Consider the following 23552-nt stretch of genomic DNA (forward strand, 5'->3'; position numbering starts at 1 on the left):
CTCCTGTCCCCAGCTCCCCTGGGCAAAGGTGGAGGAAGAGCATAAACAGCAAACAGGAGAGACAGGTCTCCTCATCCCCAGCACTGCCGGTGATTCAGGGCTGATGTCTTGAGATAATTTTATTGGGGGTATTAAGCTGAGTTATGAGGTTTTTACAATCCAGCCACTTATGAGAAATCTATTAACAGTAACTGGACAGGAAGAAGGCTTCACAGTGGAGCCCAGGATGGGCATTAATTGGGGCAATCCATAACAGGACAGGGACCCGGAAAGTTTCCACCCAACGCCTCCATTTACTCCCTGCAATTTCTGCTGAGAATCAGCAGACTCGCCAAAAAGAGAGAGATGCCCATTAATCGGCTAATGAAATATGAAAATGTTTATGGGCCATTCAATCTTCCAAATAGCACTTCTATAATCCACCCTTCAGACACAAAGTTCCACCAGCAGAATTTATACTCAGACTCCTCCTGCATGGCGGGGGGGGTGGGCTTTCATCCCTCTTCATGGTGATTTCATTGGCACCTGTTATCCTGCTGAGTGGGCTGGGGTACATGCTGTCCTGGCCCGAAAGGAGCCTTAGGGATTTACTTGTTCACGTCCCATCTTTGCGGAAGCTTAGAGAGGAGCAGGGACCTGCCCAAGGTCACCAGCTTCATTGGATGCATTTTCCTCTGCTCAGAGCTGCCTCAGAGATTTGGACGTTGAAGGATAAGGACTTGGGCGTTTCTATTTGGGAGAACAGTCCCTCTGCTGGTTCCTTGCCCAGGAGATCTCAGTGCAGTGAAAACAGCCTGGGTTCTGGAGCTTAACAGTGCCTGGATTAAATCCTAGTTATATATAGCTAACATTTAGTAATAATATAATAATAACGATAGCTACCATTTATGGGACACTTATTATGTCACAGGCAGGGCTGATTTTCAGCTAGTACAAACTGGTATAGTTGTGCCGGTTGTTAAAATAGTGAAAAAGCTCCCTACCTGTGGTACATAGTCTGTTTCCTCTCCCTTGCCTCAGCCTCCTCAGCCCCTCCGACCTGTCTGTGATCCAGCATCCAAGGGGTTCCCATCTGAACCAGCAGGGGCTTTGCTGCAGTACCACTCCATGGGCAGTGCCTCTGCTGGGCTGGCCGTTACATATCGTGTCACCTGGTGCCAGGCAGGTGCTAAGGGCTTTATGTGGACTTTACGCTCAATTAGCCCCTCCGGTACCTCTAGAAGGAGGTGCTATTATGACCCACATGTTAACGAGGAGGCAGCTGAGGCCCAGAGAGGTACAGTGACTTGTGCGAGGATTCACAGGGAGGTGATGCTGGAGCCGAGGCTGGACCAAGCTGGACTGCCTCTTCTGCCGCCATGGGCTCCTCCCAGGAGGCCTGAGGATGGAGTGAGAAAGCCCAGGCTGTGGACCAGGCCGGTTCTTCCAGCAGTCTGACCTTGAGCAAATCATCCTATTTCTCTAATCCTCAGTGGGAAAGTGAAAAAAAAAAATCTGCAAAGTAACGATAGCAAAACCTACTCTAGTAGGGTTTTTTTTAATATTTATTTTATTTGTTTTTATTTATTTAATTTTTTAGGCTGTGTCGGGTCTTAGTTGCAGCATGCGGGATCTTTCGTTGCGGCACGTGGGCTCTTCGTTGCAGCGCGCGGGCTTCTCTCTAGCTGTGGCACGCGGGTTCCAGAGTACGTGGGGTCTGTAGTTAGCGGCCCGCGGGCTTTCTCGTTGAGGCGCGCAAGCTCAGTAGTTGTGGCGCGCGCGCGGGCTTAACTGCCCCGCGGCATGTTCCCCCACCAGGGATCCAACCCGCATCCCTCGCATTGGAAGGCGAATTCTTTACCACTGGACCACCAGAGAAGTCCCCTAGTAGGGATTTTTTTTTTTTTAAAGAACTCTGAACCAGATAAGTATGTAAATTGCTTAGTACACTGCCTGGCACATAACAGGTGCTCCTCCAATTTGCATCCCCTTTCCCCCTCTGTCCCTTAACTCTCTGTCCCCGGCATGTGCCAAGCCCTGAGGCTGGCTCTCCAGGTACCAGATGAGTAAGAAAATACCTCCGGAGGCTCAGAGACTAGGGATCCTGGACCTATAACTCAGAGTGAGGTCATGGCCAGCAGCTTGGAAATTTGTTAGGAATGCAGATTCTGAGGCCCCACCCCAGACCTCCTGGGTCAGAATCTGCTTTTTACCAGGATCTTCGGGTGATTTGCATGCACATTGAGAGTTGAGAAGCGTGGCTGCAGCAGTCCTACAGGCTGAACGTGATAATGATGACTTGCTGTATTGCAAAGATCTTGGAGGGGAATGGTGGGGTTGGAGGTAGGGGCAGGGAGGGAATCCATAAACGCTTTTGGGAAGAGGCGGCGTCTGAACTGAGCCTCGCAGGATGAGTAGACTTTCAGTAGACAGAGAAATAAGGACAAGGCGCTCGAGGAAGCAGCAGAGAGCTGTGGAGGTGGTTCTGATTTCTTTGTAAGGGCGATAGGGAGCCATGGGAGAGTTGCAGGCGGGGGAGGACGTGTTCAGGTCTGCCCCTGAGGCTGACAGCTCGGGCTGCAGAGGGGAAGGTAGATTGCAGGGGCGGGGCTGGAGCGGGAAAAGCCATGGCGGGCTAGTGAAGCACTCCAGCCCAGACAGTGAGGCCTGGGACCGGGATGACACGTGATTTCCCCAGCCTCAGTGTCTTCACTGAAGAATGGGTATGTCAGAGAAGAGATGTGCTTAGGCCCAGGCCCCCAGTGGGACTTGGCCAGGGGGAGCGCCAGGAGGAGCCCCCACCCCAGCCTCCACCCTGCCTCCCCAGATCCACTCGGACTCAGACGAGGGTGACGGGGCCATCAAGTACACCATCTCAGGCGAGGGCGCTGGTACCATCTTCCTGATCGATGAGCTGACGGGCGACATCCACGCCATGGAGCGCCTGGACCGGGAACAGAAAACCTTCTACACGCTGCGGGCTCAAGCTCGGGACCGCGCCACCAACCGCCTGCTGGAGCCTGAGTCGGAGTTCATCATCAAGGTGCAGGACATCAACGACAGCGAGCCCCGCTTCCTGCACGGCCCCTACATCGGCAGCGTGGCCGAGCTCTCACCCACAGGTGGGTTGCCGGCTCTGAGGGGCGCGGGGAGCCGGGGAACGGGGGAAGGGGAGCTGCCAGGTTGTGAGAAGGAGCCTGCTGCGGGGAGGGGCAGGGGAGACAGGGTATAGGTGTGAGCCCAGGTGCCCACACGGACTCAGGCACAGTCCCGGGCAGTCGCAGCTGCACTTCTGGACAGAGACACACACGTGATCTCAGGCACATACACGGGCACAGTCCCTGTGTGGACATGGACCTACGTGCAGACAAAGAGACGTACTTGGACATGCTTATACACCCACACAGAATCGCACAGGCCAAGACCCACTTACAAGCTCGGCTGTCCACCTGTCCACGGCCCGGCTCAGGCACGGCCCCATGCGTGGACAGCATCGGGACAGTCACACACACAGGCATGGCTGTCCACCTGGACACGGCCCTTCCCCAGACTTCAACTCACCCAGACACAGCACAGCCCTTGGCCGCAACTCCCACACAAATGCAGGCACAACCGAACATGGGCACACCTACAACCTAAATCAACCAGAGTGGGCATAGCTGAAACAAGACCCCACCACACAACCAGACACGCCCTCACACTAGACACAGCTACGTGCAACGTCACCCAGGAAACAGCCCCTCACGTGGACACAGCTTATGCACAGACACCTGCCTAGACACAGGCGAAAGCCACAGCCAGACATCTTTACCAGCCTGGGGTCGGGCTTCACCAGAGCGTAGCCGCAGACAGGCATGGGCACAGCCAGACGCGACAACCTCCAGACAGCTTCCTCCATGGCCCACAGGAAGCCCCAGTACACCAAGACCCAGCCACCTGGGGACACAGGCTCACAGAGGTGGCCGAGCCCCCGGACACAGATTCAGCCACCCCCTCCCAGGTGTGGCTGCAAACACCAGGGGCACCGCACACACACAGTTATAATAGAAAAGGCAGGACGCACACCGAAACACGCATCTGCAGGAAGCCTTCAGACCCAGACATCCTCAGAAACACGTCTGCACAGCAGCGGGACACTGAAAGGAAAGGTTGGACGAATCTGCCTCCCCCCACCGTAGGGCCCACAGGTAGTGGAACGACCATCAAGGTCCCACCTAGCCGAGGGCTCCTGGTAGAAGCTGGAGTCGTGGCGTGAGGGGCAAGCCAGTAGCTGCCACCTTCCCCACCGCGTTAGGCTAAGTCACCTGCAAGCCAGACCGGACAGGGAGCAGTGGCCCTAGGTCCTAGAACACGTGCTATCGCTGACATACTGTGGCCAAGGGCTTGGCACTGCCTCTCACTTGGCCTTCCAGCTCTGCAGCTACATGGCAGAGGCCGGGGGAATTTGGGTTTGGGGGGAAGAGTGCAGTCAGCCCTGGCTTCCCCGGATTGGACCAGATCTGGCAGGTTGGTGGGTAATGAGTGGGCAGCCGGTGACGGAAGAGAAGGGAGTGGACCGGAGAAAATGGTGAGCATGAAGGAATGGTGGGAGAACAGGGAAGGGCGAGGGTGTGAATGTGGGTGTGGGCTGGCATTCACACACTCACGGTGCACATGTGCCTGCTGTGCATACTCATCTCACACGTGCACAGGTGTGCCCCTGCACGGCCATAGCCTGTGCATGTGACAGGCTATGTGTCTGTTGAACGGATTCATTCATTCGTTGAACAGATATGCATAGGCACTGGGGACACAGCGAGGAGAAGGTAGACCAGCCTCCCTGCTCTCTCACAGAGCGGACATTCTGGCCGAGGAAGACAGGCAGGAAACAAGTTAACATCATGGGTCTGGGAAGATGACACTGAAGCAAAGACTTGAAAGAAGTGATGGCATGGGCCCTAGGGAACAGCATTCCAGGCAGTGGGAACAGTACATGCAAAGGTCCCAAGGTTGAATTCCCTCTGAGGGGAAGCAGAAAAGCGACCAGATCACGCAGCCACGTGGTCATAGTCAGGGTTTTGCCTTTTAGGCTCAGCAAGCTGGGAAGTCAGTGGAGGGGCTTGTTCAGAAGAGTGACATGATGTGACTTAATTTTAACAGGATCCTGTGGCTGTTCCATGAAGATTAGATGGGAAGGTGGGGTAAGGGCAGAAGCAGATTGCCCATTGAGAAGGATATTGCAGTTACCTAGGCAGGAAATGATGGTGGCTTGGAACAAGGTGGTACCAGTAAGGGTATTGAAAAGAGGTCAACTTCTGGATATATTTCAAAAGTAGAACTGAAAGCATTTGCTAATAGATTGGATGTGGGGCGTGAGAGAAAGAAAATTCAAGGATGACTATCAAGATTTTGACCTGGGCAATTATATAGATGGAATCTCCATTTACTGAGATGGGAGAAACAGCGGGAGGAACAGATTTTGGGGGGATGGAGGGAAATCAGGAGTTTGGTTTCAGACTTGCTAAGTTGGAAGTATTTATTAGAAAGCCAAGGAGAGATCTTGGAAAAGGCAGTTCAGTATACAGGTTCAGCAGCAAGGTCTGAGCTAGAGAGATAAATTTGGAGGTTGTCCATGGGAAAGACCCAGGGAGCACTTAGAACTCAATTTTGCAAGTGGGGAAACTGAGGCTCAGAGCAGGAGTCCAAGGTCACACAGCAAGTGAGAAGTAGCTTAAAGCCCTGACTTCCCAGGTCCAGCAGCCCTCACTCCTGGACTCAAACTCTGGCCGAAGGAGACATGGCCCTGTCTCTCTTCACCCAAAACTGAACTGCATGTTTCTGCATGGAAAAGGCTAGAAAGATGACGGGAGAGATAAGGCTGGAGAAGGAAGCTGGAATCATATGCGAAGGACTTGAGGGAAGCACATAGCCTGGGAAAGGCTTAAGCAAGGAAGTAACATGGGCAAACTTGCATTTTAGAAATTCCCCTCTGCTGTGGGGTGGAGAGTGGATGGGGATGAGGGATCCAGAAGGAGGTGCAGCCCCATATGCGCCATGTTGGCTTGCCCATCACCACTTCACTCACTTCAACTCCGAGTGGTGGCAGGACTGATGTCAACATCCCCATTGAACAGATGGGAACACCAAGGCTCAGAGAGAGGAGAAGATGTACCCACAGTCACATAGCAAGTCAATGACTGAGCAAGTTGGGCTTGGCTCCCAGGCTGTTGGAGCAGCAAGGTTCCTGTGTCACTCATGGGGAAAGTGAGACCGAGAAAAGGGCAAGGACTCATTCACGGTAACCCAGAGAGTGGGAGGCAGCGCCAGCCCCCAGCTTCATGAGCACGGCCCCAAGGAACCCCAGCCCTGCCTCACCTTCCTCTCCCGGTCCACTGACTCTGACATTTCTGCTCAGGAAAAAGTGGGGACTTAACTAGGACAAGCCAGGGGAACCCAGGAGGGGGAAAGAGGAAGCAGGAATTAAATTAGTTTGTTTCATTTGAGCAACTTTTTGAAGGGGAGGCAAATCCGACACCGGATGCTTACAGAGACTCCAGGCGGCTTTGAAAATCAGTCACAATCACTGAGCCTCCTGATCTGGGCTAAGCGGGGTGGGGCCGACAAGCAGCACGAGGGTCTGGGCGGCTTCCGAGATCAGAAGGAGAAGGGACACAGCCTGGAACATGAAAGGCAGCAGCGCTCACCATTTAAACCACTCACAGCTTAAAAGGGAAGGGAGGTGTGCCGGGGGCATCCAATGAGCCATGCTTCTGAGGAGGGGCACGCCAGCCATGCTGAGCCTAATGCGGTGAAGCGGGTCCTGCATCTGACCGCCAGGAGGCCCGGCTCCCCCGCGTGACCTTGGGAAAGTCCCTGCCCCTCTCTGGGCCCCAAATTCCCTTTTGAGCACGGAGGGGGCTCATTCATGCCTAGATGTTTACTGAGTGCCTACTCTGTGCCAGGCACTGTTCCAGGCATTGGGGTTTCTTAGAAAGCCTACATCTAGAGCAAGGAGAGAGACAGGAAAGAAATAAACAAGTCAACATATAAATGCACCCTGTGGTGTAAGTACTGTGAAGAATAAGGGAATTGGGAGCTATACTGGGGGAGTGCTAGTTTAGAGGGGTCAGGGAAAGCCTTTCTTTTTTATAAGAGAACACTTGAACAAAGATCTGAGAAACCAAGGGAATGGACAAAGGAGCTATGTGAAACAGTAGTTTTCACAGTTTATTGTGCGTCCAAGTTACTTGGAGGACTTGTTAAAACACAGACGGCTCCCTTCTCCTCCCCAGGGTTTCTGATTCAGTAGGTCTGGGCTATTAGAAATGTTTGCTTTTTTTTTTTTTTGCGGTACGTGGGCCTCTCACTCTTGTGGCCTCTCCTGTTGCGGAGCACAGGCTCTGGACGTGCAGGCTCAGCGGCCATGGCTCACGGGCCCAGCCGCTCCGCGGCATGTGGGATCTTCCCGGACCGGGGCAGGAACCTGCGTCCCCTGCATCGGCAGGCGGACTCTCACCCACTGCGCCACCAGGGAAGCCCTAGAAATGTTTGCATTTTTAACAAAGATGCTGTCAAAGGTGATGCTGATGCTACTGGTTCAGGGACCACACTTGGAGAACCACTAAGCTAGAGGAAGAATGTTCCAGGCGGAGGGAACAGCGAGTGCAAAGGTCCTGAGGAATAATGTTTGGTCATGTCTGAGGAATAGCAAGGAAGTCAGTGTGGCTGAAGAGAAGAGTAAATGAGGGGGAGAGGATCCAAGGAGGTCAGAAGAGGTACCGGAAGCTGGACCACATAGGACTTTGTAGCCATTGAAAGCCTTGGTTGTACTGTGAGTGAGATAGGGAGCAGAGGAATTATATGATCCAACGTAGATTTTTAAAAGATGATTTGCTGGCCGCCATGTTGAAAATAGACTGTAGGGGTCAAGGATAGAAGAGGGAGATCAACGAGGAGACAACTGCAGTCTTGGGGGCAAGAGGTGATGGTGACTTGGATCCTGGATGTATGCTGAAGGTAGAACCGACAGGGTTTGTGAGGGATTGGATGTGGGAAGTGAGAGAGAGAGAAGATAAGGATGATGCTGAAGTTTTTGACCTGAGCAACTAGGTGGATGGAGCTGCTATTGCTGAGATGGGGAATGATCCAGGAAGAGCAAGTTTGCAGCACAAAATTAGGAATTCATTATTGGACACATTAAGATTGAGATGTCTACTGGAAATCCACGTGGAGTTCTCAAGGGGACAGTTGGATCTCTGAGTCTGGAGGTCAGGAGCAAGTTCAGGGCTGGAGTTACAACTCTGGAAGTCATCAGCAGAGAGAGAGAATTTAAAGTTTGAGACTGGGTGAAATCAACAAGGGAGTGAGTTTTGGTAGAGAAGAGTTAGACTAGATAATCTCCTGATGTTGGGGGGCTAGACCCCTTCCCTAGGCTGTCACAACCCGACCAGTGGACCACAAGAGAATTTCACAGAGCTCCTGTGCCCGGTTCAACTCCACCTACTTATTAATGCCAACTATGTATAAGACAAAACACTTGGCACTGTTGAGGATACGAAAATGAGAAGTTCAATCCAGCACACATCTGTTAGCCACTGCTTTATTCTGGGCACTGCAGGGGATATAAAGATAAGTAATTGAATTAAATCCACAAATGTTTATTAGCACCCATTATATTACAAGGCCTCCAGTGTACTTGGCTCTGGAGGGGTTGCAAAGATGAGTCACCCAACTAAGCAAACACTTATTAGCACCTACTTTATATATATATATATAGCCCCAAGCGGATAGAAAAATAAGCAGTTGGTTTAATTCAGTAAATACATAATAGTTCCTACTGTGTACAGTAGGAACTTTCTTTTTTTTCCTGTACGTGTCACTGCTAGGTATGTGGGGATACAAAGATAAGCAAGATACTGCCACTGACCTCAAAGGGGTAGCAGATCAGTTTCATCTGTGGTGCCAACTCTGATCGACTGGTAGTGACTGTACGGCTGTGTTGAGGAGTCTGAGGTCTCATTTGGGCTCAGCAGAAAAGAATGCCACAGTCGATTAGTGATGTCTGCTGGGAGCAAAGGAAGGAGAATGTGGTGAAGGAGAACGTGTATGTGGTGGTACATATACCATAGGATGGGCATTACTGGACCATGGGATTGGGGCTCAACAGACTGTCGAAACGGGCAGGGGCCCTGCCACAGCTGCTTTCCCATGGATTCCAGTCCCTTCTGTGAGCAGCATCTTTAATAGATGGAAAAAAGACTTTCGTAGTACAGTCTGCACTTCTTGGGACATTCACTAAATAATAGCTATCGGCCAACACTGCTTTCACAAAGCTATTTCCGTTTATTCTCACTGTCCTGGGGAATAAGCAGGGCAGGTATTTCTATCCTCATTTTACCAATGAGGAGAAAAATGCAGAGAGAGATAAAGTAACTTGCCTGAGGTTCCATACTAAGAGCTGGAGCCAGAACCAGACCCAGAACCTGGAATCAGAACCTAAACTACTTGGCTCTGTGTACATGGGAAACAGTCACAACTATCTCTTTAGTGTGCACAGGACTTTACAGCTTGCAAAACACCTTCACATCCCTAATCTCATTTCATCCTCCCAGGAACTCTCTTGGGTTAAGTGTTGATACCCCCATTTTACAGATGAGGAAACTGAGGCTCAAGAGAGGAGGGGAAATAAAATCGGGAGGCACACTATCTGATTCCCAGGTCCCATGCTTGGGAGGAGGGTGGCAGAGAGGAAAGGAGGAGGGCAGGAGGCAGTGTGCTCCCCAGGGGTCTCATTCGGGGAGGGCAGTGGCTGGCTGGGAGCCTCCAATTGTCCCATCTGCAGCTGGAGAGAGTGTGGCTCGACAGCCCTCAGGCCCAAGCCAGGAATCAATCGCTGGCCTCTGCAGAGACAACTTCTAAAGATGTTTTTAATTAAAGTCCAGGAAGATCTATATGTGCAATATCTCCTTGCCTAGCAACGGCACTGGCTCTCACCACCCAGGATGGGGAGAAGTGGGACAGGAGGTTTCTGGTGGAGAGAGGTGTCAGAGAAGAACAGAGGCCCTGGCCCTCAGGAGTCGGTCCCATAGCTTTCTTTGTCTTTTCCATGAACAAATCACTCAGCGAACACGAGCACCCTCGCTATGCTAGGCCCTGTGCCCGCGTGGCAGTGGGTACAAAGGTGACAAATCTACCGTCCTGCCCTCAAGGGCCTAGCCCATAGTAGGTGCTCTGTAGATATTGGGTGACTGAATGGAACTGAATTATAAGCCAAAACTGTTTGCTTTCTGCAACTGGCAGAGGGACGCTACTGCAGAAACTTAGAATGTTGCTGTCCCAAACAAACAAGGTGACCGGACTACTCCACAGAGGGTCCCGTTTAAATGTGGAGAGGATAGAAGAGCCTATGGGACTCAGTTAGGGATAGTAGGGGAGTCCCTTCTCTCAGGGGGACAGATGAGATCCACACACACTCAAGTGTTGCCTGCCTGGGTGAGTCCGTGGCTACCTCGTTCTGTCCCACTCTCTCTCTCTCTTTGTCTCTCTCTATATCTCTGCCTCTCTTACCCTCATCTCTCTGTCTCTATCCTAATTTCTCCCTATGTGTCTGGGTACCTCTGTTTTTCTCACTTTCTCTCTGTCCATCTCTCTGCATCTCTGTCTCTCTGTCCCTTGTTTCTCTGTCTCTGACCCATTTTCTTGCTCCATCTCTCTATGCCTCCTTCTCTGTCACTTGTCTGTGGACCTGCCTCCTCCCCCTCTATCCTCCGACCTCCCCTTCCCATGCAGCCACTTTCCTGAATCTCCTGTGTATCATTCATCTACATTAGGCTGCCTTGGGTGGGCAGCCGGAAGTGCGGTTGAGGCCAGTCCAGTAAGCTGGCATTGTAAGTGATGAGCAAAGAGGGAGTTGGGAGGGGCATGGTGAGGGGGGGAGTTTGAGAAGGGGCTTGTTTCCTGTGTAATCTGAATGTTCCCAGGGACTTGACAAGTGGTTTTTAATTTTTAATAGAAAGCATTCCATACAGTTCCGGCAGCAGCAGGGGGTGGGACTCATGTTTCATAAATGTTTGAGAAGGTAATGGGAGCCAAGGGTTTCCCCAGGCCCAGCAGGGAGGCAAGGGGAGGTAGGGAAGAGGCAGGATGATAATAATTACAAACATCTTCATAATCATGACACTTGGTCACCTTAGTTGAGGACTCTGTTCTTTTCCAGAGCATTTCATCTCCTTCATCTTATTAAAGGGTATCCCTCACCCAGGAGACAGGAAGGGTAAAGTGTTGTTTCCATTTTACGGAAGGGGAACTGAGGCCCAGTCAGGCCGAGTAGTTTTCCCACCGCCACACAGAGAGCCAAGGAGAGGGCTGGAATGAGAATTTGTCTTCAATCCCTGACATCCACTCCACATGACATCACCTTCTCCCTGAGCAGCTGGAGGTCCTGGGGCCCAATTTTGGGCTTCTGTTGGATTTCACAGACAGCAAGGGTTAAAGGGACAAGAAGGGAAAGAATTCTGGCCTGGGAGCCAGAGCATGGATTCCAGTTCTTGCCCCATGACAAACCATGTCAGAAAACAGATAAACTAGAAGTGAGGAGTGGGCAAGCCCCCTCCTTCCTGATACTGGTACCCACGGGTCTCCTGCGCAGGGCCAACGACACAGACCTAGAGATCTTCTGACCATACAGAGAGAGGAGAAAGGAATAAACTCTTATTGAGCACCTACTACATGCCTGGCTTCACCAGGCACTTAAATCCATCATCTCTAATTCCCATAGCACCTCTGAGAGGCAGAGTGGGCCCCTCTAAAGTACCAGTGAGGAAACTGGTCAAACAGGGGGAAAGACTTGATTGAGGGCACAGAGTGAGGGAGTGGTGGGATTTGAACCCAGGACTCTCTGATGCCAAAGTCCACCCAGTCTCCATGAAGTTGTGAGGGGCATCTCTTTGTAGGAGTGTCCAACTTCTCATGCTGATTTGGTGGCTTGTGTCATCCTTGCTGCTTCCTTCTGGGTGCCGGTCTCAGCACAGGCACAGTGAGTCCAGGAGGGTGACATGCTGGCTACAGTGTTGTGGGTTTGAATCTTTTCCTGCCACTTACTAATAACCTAATCTTGGGCAAGTCATTGAGCCTCTCTGTGACTCAGTTTGCTCAGCAGTTCAATCAAAGGCTGGGGCATCAGTTCTCAGTCTGGAATGCACTTTAGAATCACTGCAGGAGCTTTTAAAATCCCCTTGCCTGTGCTCCACCCCAAGAGAGCTCTACTAAATTGGTCTGGGATGGGGGCTCAGCATCAGTTTTACTTTAAAGCTCCTAAGAGATTCTAATGTGCAGCCAGGTTGAGAACCACTGGTTTCTGTGCTCTCCAAGGACCAGCCTTTTCATAGCCAACATTCCACATGGAGCCCTGGGCTCTGAGATGCTGTTTACCCGAGAATCCTTTGGGCAACCCTTCCTATGCCAGCCTGGAATTAGGCCCTTGATCCCGCGTAGCAGGACTGGGTGGCAGCACCATGGACAGCAAATGGCTCATTCTAGCCAATCCCACCCCTGCTTCTGGAAGTCTGGGCTTGAACCAGCTGCCAGAGAGCGAGAATCCTGAGCCCAGTTCCTTGCTGTTCCTCTGCTGCTCTTCCCTCGCTCTCCTTTCTTTGACTCTTCTCTCATGTGCCTATCTACTTCTCCTACGGATCCCCTCTCCTACAACCTTATAAGGCAAGGTACATGTGTGTTTTGACATCAGATCGACCTGGGTTTGAATCCTGCCTCTCCTATTTCCTTGCCGGATGAATTTAGCCAGGGGCTGTCCTTGCTGCTGAACAAGGAAATCTATTTGAGTTCTCACAGCGATCCTGAGAGCTTGGTAGTAATATTACCCCCATGTCACAAATGATGAAATTGAGGCAAAAGGGGTTCATTACTAAACATCACTCAGCCTCCGTTTCCTCGTCTGCAAAGTGGAAATCTTAATAGAGCTTACTTCAAGGCTCTATTATATGAATTCCATGAGATACTATACATAAAGGGCTTATTATAGCATGTATCACAAAGAAGTTATTTAATAAACCTAATCGATCATTATCATTGAATAAGGGTATATAATAATGGGTTTCATTATTAATTTACATTGTCACCCTTCACTGTATGTAGCAGTTTCCTCATCTGTAAAATGGAATTGATGCAGGATTGCTCTGGAGTCGGCTCGTATCAGCTCCCGAGAGCCAAGTGTTGATTTTCAGGAGTTTTATGAACCACTTGATACCACATTCATAGCTTGAAATTGGCCATGGTGAGAGTATTTACACCGTAGAAATCAGCAAACACTACAAAGCAGGGAATTCCTCCCTACCCCTCCATCCCCCAGAGCCAATGGTTAAACACGTGCCAGCATGGCCCTGCATCTACATCAGAGACTTGGTGTGAGGACTGAAGGAGAGAATGGCCGTGATGGCGCGTTGCAAAATGCAAACTGCTGAACTTAGGGGCACGGCACAAGGTGGTCCTACAGCGGCCACAAGCCTGGCACCCTTTTGTCTGCGGATTCTGGGGAGCTCCTGACTTGTGAAGAAGGTGGGAGGGCGTGTGGGGCCTTGGGGAATCAGTGGTGAATCACTGACCCTTTGCCATCCCCACGTGTCGGCATTAACTGTAACGGCTGCAATAAAGAAACCCAGATCGGGGAAATGATTCCATCATCCCCGTGGGTGTCCCAGGGATGCAGCCAGGGATAGAGAGAGAGAGAGAGAGCTCATCCTTGTCCCTGGGGAGTCACTCCGCCTAGCACTGTGCCTTGCCCAGGGGGAGAGGGGAACATGCAGAGGAGAGTGACAGGGAGACCCTCTCTCATAACTGTTACAGCAGCTACTAGTTATTGAGCACCCACCGTGAGCCCGATGCTTTATGTATCGTCTCTCATTTCAGTTTGTCCGTGAGGGAGGCTTGATTGTGCCGTTGTATACGGGCATGCAGTGTCTGCTGAGCGGACAGCAACCCGCGTTTATCGAGTTCTTAGTGTGGGATGGGCACTGTCCTCGGTGCTGCATACAGAAACCTATTTGAATTCTGAAACCAATCCCAGGAGTTTGGTGGTACTCTCACCCTCATTTCACAAATGAGGAAATTGAGGCAAAAATGGGGTTCATGACAGGCCCAAGGCCACACTTCTAATAAGCGGCAGAGTCACTGTGATTCAGTACACCAGGCCACCATCCAGAGTCACTGTGTGTGTGTGTGCTGACTCTGGCTCCCAGAGGACTCTGGCCTTAGAGAGTCCTGGGTTCAAATCCCACCACTTCCTCAGTCTGTGCCCTCAGTCGAGTCTTTTCCCCTGTTTGACCCCTTTCCTCACCTGTAATTTAGAGGGGCCCACTCTGCCTCTCAGAGATGCTGTGAGAATTAGAGGTGATGGATTTAAGTGGCTGGTGAAGCTAAGCATGTAGGGAGTGCTCAATAGGGTTTATTTCTTTCTCCTCTCTCTGTTTAAGAGGAGGCGCCTAGGATCATGCCCTTGCCCTGAATAGGAGACCCCTGAGTACCAAGCATCAGGAAGGAGGGGGCTTGCCCAAGCCTCTTCCCCAGCTTCTGCAGGCAACTCTGACATGGTTGATAGGGGGCCGGAGCCTCCAAAGAGAGAGGCGCATTGCAGGGCCGGTTTAGGAGGCTGGGGCGGGGGGGACACGGAGAGGGAAATGAGAAATGCAAAAGAGTGAAAAATAAATACATGTGTCTGTCTGGAGTGATCGAGGGCTGGAGGCGGGAGAGGTGGGTGGCCGGCTGGGCTTAGCAGAATTGCTGCAGTAGCACTTGCAGAGCCCCACTCATTAGCCAGGCAGTGGACTGGCGTCACCCCCCAGCGTGCCGCCCCGCTGGCCCAGAGAGCCCAACCCACCAGGAGGGCCCTACCCAGAACCTCAGGAGGCCTGGGCCCCGTCCCCTCACCATCAGGGCACCCAGAAGAGGGCATCTCCTTGAGGTGAGGTCTGAGTCTCATCCCCCTTGGATCCTATCCTGAGCCCCCAAGACTCCCTCTTGGGTCTTGCATCTCACACCCTCCTATCTGGAAAGGTTTGGATGGACCACACAGCTTTGCCCATCCTTCCATTCACCCCCGCCCCCACCCGTTCCATCACCCCCACCCTGTCCAGCCTCACATCCCAAGCCCTGCTTTTGTCAAATTGAACATGATGTCAAATTAGAGCCATCTCTGGGACAGGCCGAGAGGAGCTCCCAGTTTAATGAGGCAGCGTCGAAAATCAATAACTTAATTGCCGCTGTTTGATGGACTTTTATCCAATTTATACTCTCCCCAGCAGCCTACGTGCAGAGCATGAGGAGAAGTGTGTGTGTCGGGGGCGGGAACCGTCTGGGCACCCGGGAGGAGGGGCGAGGAGGGCACCAGGACCCACAGCCAGCTACTTCCAAAGGGAAAGCTGGCCGCTGCTCTTCTGCCTGGGGCCCAAGAGACACTGGCCCCTGAGCCCCAATGAACTTGGCTGTCCTTCTGGGATGCCCACACATCCCCATGGCGGGATGGCGGGGCTGGGGGGATTAGGATGTGGGAGGAAGGAGGCAGAATTCCCTTGAGAAATCAGGAGGGGCTGGGATGGGTAGAAGGACCCCTGCTTTGGGAGTAAAGTGCCTGGTTTCCAGTGTTAGCTCTAACTCTGTGATGACCTTAATTGGTGAAAATAACCATTTCCACCGCCCACTGAGATACTGCTCTGAGTTCTGCACTGGGAGATTAAAAGGTGTTCCCTCATGAACCAAGGACTAGGACTGTCCCCATTTTGCTGGTGAGGAAACTGAGATGCAGGGAGGCTGTCTTCACTTGCCAGAGTTTTACAGCTGGGAACCACCGAAGGGAGATTTGAATCCAGATCTGACTCCATGGTCATGCTTGTGCCACTGGGAAGGCCCCAGGTCTGGAAGCGGGTTGGGGCTTCATGTGGGGATGAGGACTGTGAGGGGATTGGCTTCAGTGACCTCCGGCCTAGGTCTCCTTTCCCAGTTTCTCTGGGAGTGGGGAGCCAGGGGGAGGACGAGCACAGCGGCCCCAGCTGACCCTTGTCTCGCTTGGTCCCCCGGGCCCAGGCACGTCGGTGATGCAGGTGATGGCCTCGGATGCGGATGACCCCACGTACGGCAGCAGCGCTCGACTGGTGTACAGCGTGCTGGATGGCGAGCGCCACTTCACCGTGGACCCCAAGACCGGTGAGGGGCGGGGCCAGGCCAAAGGGGCGGAGCCGGGGCGAAACCAGAGGCGTGGCGAAAGGGGCGGTGCCGGAGGGGGCGGGCGGAAGTCTCTCAGCGTTCCAGCCAACAGTGCTGAGGTGTGGACAGAGGATACCGAGGCATCTTTCTGGCTCCAGGAGACCCCAGGGTCGCGCAGAGGGAGGGCGACCAGGTAGGAAGAGAGAATGACCGAGGAGCAGAAAAAAAAAATAGAGTGGGGGGCGCCTGCAAGACTGGTGAGGAAACCAAAAGGCAGGAGGCTATCACTATGGGCCCCCTGAAAGGACTTCGGAGGTCTGAACTCAGTGGCCCCTCTTGCCGTTGGAGCTAAACTGAGGCAGGCGTGTCCGCAGCCCAGACGGGGTCGGTCATGGTCATAAGTGTCGCTGGGGGCCGGGGGTAAGGGGGGACGGCCGTCGGCCGGTGAAAGGCACCTTTTCGGCAGTTGTGAAAGCTGTTCAGGTGCCAGTTGTTAAGTATCTGATGGGAAGACCGAGGCCGAGACGGTTAGGAAAGGATGGCTTCTTGACTTCCTTGCCCTCCCCGCCATCACCAAGCAATGGTGCAGCACTCCCACGCACCGTCCCCCACGTCCCTCACTCTGGGGCTAGAACCTGAGTACATCTCTGAGGGGCCTCGTGAGAGTGGCAGGGAGAACAGAGGCAGGAGGCTGAGGCTCAGAGAGATGAAGTGGTTCACTCAAGGTCCCACAGCTGGGAGCGGCTGCCGGTGACAAGGGCAGTGCTCTCACTGTCCCAGGGACTGGAGAAGGCAGGGGATGAGACATCAGACACCACACAGTGTTCATCACATGCCTTCCTGGGGCTCACAGTTCAGTGGGGGCAGGGGGACAGGCATCCGTGTGGGCAATCAGGAGGCAAGTTTCTTGGAGGCGGGAGCAGCAATCTCCAAAGGATAAGAAAGTGTTGGCCAGACCGAGATTCAGAGAAGGGCATTCCAGGCAGAGGGCATGGTGTACGCAGAACTGGGAGGAGGAGAACAGCCTGAGGCATGAGGGGAATTTTAAGCAACTCGGGACTGGAGAAGAGGCTTGTTGAGGGGTAATGTAGAGAGGCTGGCAGGGGCCTGACTGCCCCATGTGAGGCGGGCTGAAGCACTTGGATTTTATTCTAAGAGTGGTGGGGTGGGAGGGTGTTTGATGCATTTGGGTTTGGGGTTTTTGTGTGTGTTTGTTTTGTTTAGGCGGAGAGGTTGAGGATTCCAGTCTATAATTGCATTCTCTTACACATAATATCTGCATTATTTTTTTCTCCTTGTGAAACTAATACGTTTTAGAAACCATTCAAACATTAAAGAAATGTTTTTTAAAAGAGACAAAGGAAGGAAGGAAGAAAGGGCTTCCCACCCTCATCCCCAGTAATTGCAACCCCAAAGGTAGCCACTTGGTATATATATCCTATGAGACCTTGAACTCATTCACTTGAAAAGTATTGAGGTTTTTTTTTAAAAAAAAAATAGATAATACATTTCAAGGTTCAAAATTCAAAAAGTCCAAATTTGTATTTAGTGGAAATTCTTCACCCCCTCTAGTCCCCCAGCCACCCAGTCTGTATCCCCAAGGCAACCAATGTAATTTTCTTGCGTATCTTTCCAGAGCTGTTCTATGCATGTACAAGAAAATAGGTACATGTATTTGGGTTTTTTTTTTTTTTACACAAATGGTAGCTATAAACACACACTATACACACTGCTTGCCTTTTTCGCTTAACAATACATCTTGCAGATTATTCCATATCGGTACATAAAGAGCTTCATCATTCTTCTATTTAACAGCTGTTGTGGATACACTAAAATTTATTTCGCCAGTCCCCTACTGATGGACACTTACGCTGTTTCCAATCTTTTTCTACGACGAACAGTGTTACAGTGCATAACCTCATACAGAGATCATTTTGTGCTTGTGTGAATGTATCTGCAGGATAATTTTCAGGAAGTGGAAAAGCTGGGTCAAAGAGCATAGTGCGTTTGGAATCTGGATAGATGATGAGGAAATGTACCAGATTACACTCCTGAAGACCCGATTACGAGAGAGCCTGTTTCCCTTCCCCTTCACCAACACTGTGGATTCATTGACGACTTTTAAGCAGGGAAGTGACATGCTCAGGTTTTCATTTTAACAAGATCCCTCGGGCTGCCACTGTATAGCATGGCTCAGAGGCAGGAACTGAATTCAGGGAGACCCAGGAGCCTGGAGTGCCCAACAGAGAGCCCCGAAAGACAGAAGCCAGAGCCTGTGCCCTTTCTCAGCACCCACCCAGACTCCTTAACCTGCTGCATCTAGTTAGGGAGCCAGAGATGATACGGGATTGGTGGAGAGGGTTAGTTGAGATACTGAGGAGGGAGAGTGAGGGATGACAGGGAGATTCTGCAAAGGGCAAACCTTGGAGGCCCGGATGCATGTACGGGACTATATTCAGGGAGGAATCTGGGGGTTCCTAACTTTGGAACCTAGGATGGGAAGGGGCACCACCTACAGAAACAGAAGGAGGAACGTGGATTAAGAAAACTGTCTAGGGACAGGAATTACTGAATGTGTTCCAGGATCTGATATAGAGCTAAGTAATTCAATTTTAACTATATTGGCTTTAAGATGAGAGAAGAGGAGGAAAGAAACATCTAGGATGGGCCGTCTGAAATATGGGCCTAAAGCTCCAAGAATAGTTGAGGCTCTTTAAGCTTTGGTTTCCCCATGTACACAACAGAGGTAATAATACTCATGTCACATGGTTGTCGTGAGGATCCAGTGGGAGAGTTCATTCATTCATTCAGCAACTCTTTATTGAGTCCTGTACATGCCCAGCTCTGCTCTAGGCTCTAGGAAGGCAGCAGCAGGGAAACCCAACACCCTACCCTCATGGAGCTTTTATTTAAGTAGGAAATACAGAAAATAAGCACATAAACATACAACATAATGTGGAGTAGCAATGAGTGCTAGAAAAACACATAAACAGGGTAAGAGAGTGGACTTAGACAAAGAAATCAGGACAGGCCTTTCCGGGGAGGTGATGTTGGGACTGAGTCCTGAATGAAGTGAGGGTGTGAGCCACTTCGTATCTAGGAGAGATACTGACATGCTCAGTGCAATACGTGGTACATAAACGTAAACCAGGGGGATGATGGGGATGATGATGAAGCCTTCGTCCATTCAACCTGAGGAGGTGAAGTCCTTAGGGTTGATCAGCTTTAAGGTGGGGAGGAAAAGACAGAACACAGAAATAAGGGAAGGGCCAGGACTGAGTCTGGGAGGTGGCAGGGGTGGGCAGATGAAGCATCAGACTCCAGAGTGAGAAGGATGGCCAGGTTCTAAGAAAGAACATCCCCCACTGCAGAGAGTCGGGAGGAGGGTGGCAGATGGGAGGCCGTGGAGCCTGGGAGGGCAGAAACAGTTCTCAAGAAGCCAGAAAGTGGGCACCAGGCGAGGTAAGTGAAGAAACACAAACAGCGTCCTTGTTTCTAGGGTCCATCAACTTTCTCTGTTTGGAAGGGTCTTTGTAGACATTGCCCAGGAAGGACCCGATTTTTCCTCCCCCTTCCTTCGGCCCCATGGTAGGAGCCACCCTGGTGCCATTTGCAGCCCCAGCTCCATTTTCCCAGCCAGGAATATTCCGCTCATGCGGGTCTATATTTAGCAGCTGCTGCGAGGTACAGTCTGTTCTCGCTGTGCAGATAGCAGGGAGCAGAGCCGGAACAGGGCCTGTGAGGAAGGTGTGAGGGAGGGGAGAAGGCGGGGCGCCACGAGGCTCGTGCCAGAGGAAGAATTAACTTGTGTGTTTTAAAGGCCAGGCCTGCCCGTAGACCCCCAACAGGGAAAACAGGGATGGCGTTTGCGGGCTAATGAGGCATCACTTGGGCTCCAGGGCCCCTTCTGCAGCATTTGCTGTTCTCCCCGGGGGCGGGGAGAACAACAGCTGGAACTGGGACGACTGCTGAGGACAAGGCTGTGGGTTGCCGGGGCCAGGTTCTCATTACCAGCCCCCGCTCACCACCACCCCAGCAAGAAGAGAAAGCCTCTCTCTCTCAGAGACTCCAAGATATCTGCTGACAATTCTCAATTGAGCCAGAGATGTTTGCTTTTCCTGGGAGGGAATGAAACTAACCTTTGTAAGTACCAGATCCTGATCAGGGTGATGTACTAGATCTGGTTTCTGCCTTCATGGTGCTTTTGTTCCAGCAGAGAAGCCAAATACAAAGAGACAACTACACCCAGGCTGCAAGAGGCGGGCAGAGGGTCTATGGTTGTAGGTCAATAAGTCAAAATGTTTATCGAACACCTGCTATATGCCGGACCCTATAGATAAGATGATAGATGGACAAGACCAGCATGAATCTCAGCCCTTGTGGAACTGATTTATGAGGTCCTCAACCCAGGACTTGAGGAGGGAGAATCATCAAGGCATCTCCAAAATGTGGGACCTGCTGCTGGAAGCTTTGTCTCATTTAACCCTCTTAACAGCCCTTCCAACTGGGTATCCCCATTTGACAGAATAGGAAACAGAGGCACAGAGAGAGTTAAGAACTTGCCCGAGGTCAGATAACGTATAAATGGTGGAAGGAAGGCTTGAATCCATACCTGTCTGACCCCAAAGTCCTTCAAAATCCCGAAGTGCCTCTTATCTGACTCTGTGTAGCCCTGGCACATAGTAGGCCGTCAGTAAGGGTCTAATAAATGGGTCAGTGAGTGAATTTTCAGAGCCAGATGGTTTAAGAACAACTTCATCAGCTGATTTGGGAATTTTCCCCCAGGCCCCCCAGGAGGGCACCAGCCTCCAATATGCTTCTCCCAGCATCAGGAGTGGGAAGTGGAACAGAGTAGATAGCAAAATATGCCATCAGTTCCTGCCATCCCTGAACTGCCTCTTGGTAAAGTGACTGTGCTGGGGAGAGGAGGGGTCTATTTCCCTGCCCTTTGAATCTGGGCTGCCTTATGACTTGCTTTGGGCCAATAGAATGTAGCAGAAGTGATGTTCTGCAAATTCTCAGATTAGGCCTTAAGAGACCTTGCAGTTTTCACTCTTCTCTCCTGGAACATGGGCCTGAGACTACCATATAAGGAAGCCAGCCCAGCTCAATGGAGGATGAGAGAGGTCTGGCCAATAGCCAGGGTCAACCGCCCGGCAGGGACATGAGGCTATCTTGGACCTTCCAGCCAGATGACCCTGCAGTGAAACGCAGCTGTGTGAGTGAGCCCCAAAGAGGGACGGCCTAGGGAGCTCGATTTCTCTGTTAACCTATCTACCGCTATATGACAAACCGTCCCCAAACACAGTGGCGTAAACAGCGCCGATTTATTATGTGTCACAATTCTGTGGGTTGGATGGGCAGTTCTTTTGCTGGGGTCACTCCCATGGCAACAGTCAGCTGGCAGGTCAGCTAGGACAGCTGGCATGGCTGGGCCTGCCACATGGCCTTTCATCCTGGCCTTCTTCACAGCACAGTGGTCTCAGGGTTCCAAGAGGACGAGCCCCAGTGCACAAGGGCTGATCAAGCCTCTGCTTTTGTCACACTTGCTAACGTCGCATTAGCCAAAGCAAGTCGCACGCAGTGTGGGAGGGGATGACCCAAGGATGTGGATCCCAGCAGGCACCCTTCGTCAGGAGCTATCACCATAGCAACCTATCACTGGGTGTGACCCCAGGAACAGGGTCCAGAGGCAGCATGGCCTCAGGGTACCAACCTCCTAGTTGCCCAGAGATGGCATCTAATCACACACTGTTTACCTGTTTCCAGGTAAGAAGACTTCAGTGTCCCCAGTTCCCCTAGAGCTGGAAGTGGCAGGGCAGCAAGGAGGCCAGCCACATAAGCATGGCTCCTCACCCACAGGGGTACAGACCCCTGCTCGGAGCCCCCTCAGAGTGAGGGTCGCTGAGCTTCTGGTCCACAGGTTCACAGATGTACAGCGGCCCCGATCCCATCACCAGCCTCCGCATCAGTGAGATCCTAGGTGTAAATGACATGCACAAAGCTTAGCACGTAGTAAGTGTTCGACTGGCCCGCACCCCTCCTGCCTTTCTGCCTGGCTCACACCAGGAGCCCTCTACCGCGTCTCTGGCCCAGTGATCACTCCCCCGTCAGTCCATCTGTCTACCCTCTCCTTCCTCCCTCCCACCCTCTTTCTCCACCCCTTGCTGTCCGTCTGCCTCTCTGGTGTCCCTGAGAAGCTCTGTTCACGCTGCCCTTGCTGTTCTTCGTCTTGCTTTCTCCCCGTCTTTCTCTCTTTCTGTTTCTCTCCAGGTCTCTGTCTCTCTGTGGATCTCTGTCTTACTGCCTCCGCCTGCGTGTGTGTATTTCTCTCTGGCTTTACTGCTCCCCTCCTTCTTTCTCTCTTTTTCTGTCTCTGTGGGTCTCCCTTTCCCTCTCCTCCCCTCCTTTCCCTTCCTCTTTGCCTCTGAGTGTGTGGCTCTCTGTCTCTTTCCCCTCACTAGATTGCCCTCTGTCTGTCTGTCTCTTCTCTCTCTTCTTCCCTCTCTGCCACCTTCATCCTTCTTCCTCTCCTCTCTTTTCCCTTTCTGCTCTTTCTCTCCTTCCAGCCCCCCAGGGGAGAGGACGTGACAGGCCCACATTCCCAGTACAGCCCCTGCTGTCCAGGACTGCAAACACTTAGCTAAGAGACCAGCCAAGGCCTTGGGCCCCATGCTCATCCCTAGAAGGGCATCCCTCTGACAATCCCAGTGTTGAGGTGCGGCTCCAGGGGGAAGGGACAAGGGGCCTGCTGCGTGATTGGAAGCATGTCTTGCCTGATTAGGACTGAGACGAGCACGGGGGCTGTCTCATGAGCTGAGACGGGACCACATAAACAGCATTGCTCTGTCAGAGGCCTGGGCTCTCCCCTTGTACCTGGTGGTGGGGGAGAGGGGGGATACCAGGCAGGCTGGGCAGGGACCCTCCGTCCTTACAGTGGTCCAGCAGAGCAGTCCACAGCATGGATTCTGGCCCCAGAGTGCCTGCTGGAATCCTGACTGTGCGCTTCCTACATGTGTGACCTTGGGCCAGTGCTTAACCTCTCTGTGCCTCCATCTCCTTATCTGTAAACCGGGTATAAGCAAAGCACCTTCCTCCCAGGGGTGTTGAGAAGATCAAATGAAGCAGTTCACTCAGATGCACATCAGGGTCAGTTACTGTTGTTATTGTCACATGCAATCCTCGTGAGATGAAACTCTGAGCCAGTGGTTCTCAACCGGTTTTGTCCCCAGGGACCATTTGACAGTGTCTGGAACTAGGGTTGGGCAGGGAGGGTGCTGCTGCCAGCGTCTAGTGGATGGAATTATCCTGCCCAAAATGTCCATGGTACCAAGTTGGAGAATCTTGTTCTTTAGGGAGGTATTGTGATTGTCCCATTTTACAGA

General features: G+C 52.0%; 1 protein-coding gene across 1 annotated transcript in view; it reads left to right on the forward strand.

Moving 5' to 3' along the window:
- Positions 1-23552, forward strand: part of CDH22 (cadherin 22) — a 124374-nt gene that overhangs the window by 61239 nt on the left and 39583 nt on the right. The window contains exons 3-4 of the mRNA XM_060032676.1: positions 2807-3101; positions 16048-16167. Of these exons, the coding sequence (XP_059888659.1) occupies positions 2807-3101; positions 16048-16167 (415 nt within the window). The remainder of the gene's footprint in view (positions 1-2806; positions 3102-16047; positions 16168-23552) is intronic.

This window comes from Delphinus delphis, chromosome 15 (assembly GCF_949987515.2).
Source record: "Delphinus delphis chromosome 15, mDelDel1.2, whole genome shotgun sequence".
NCBI classification, from domain to species: Eukaryota; Metazoa; Chordata; class Mammalia; order Artiodactyla; family Delphinidae; genus Delphinus; species Delphinus delphis.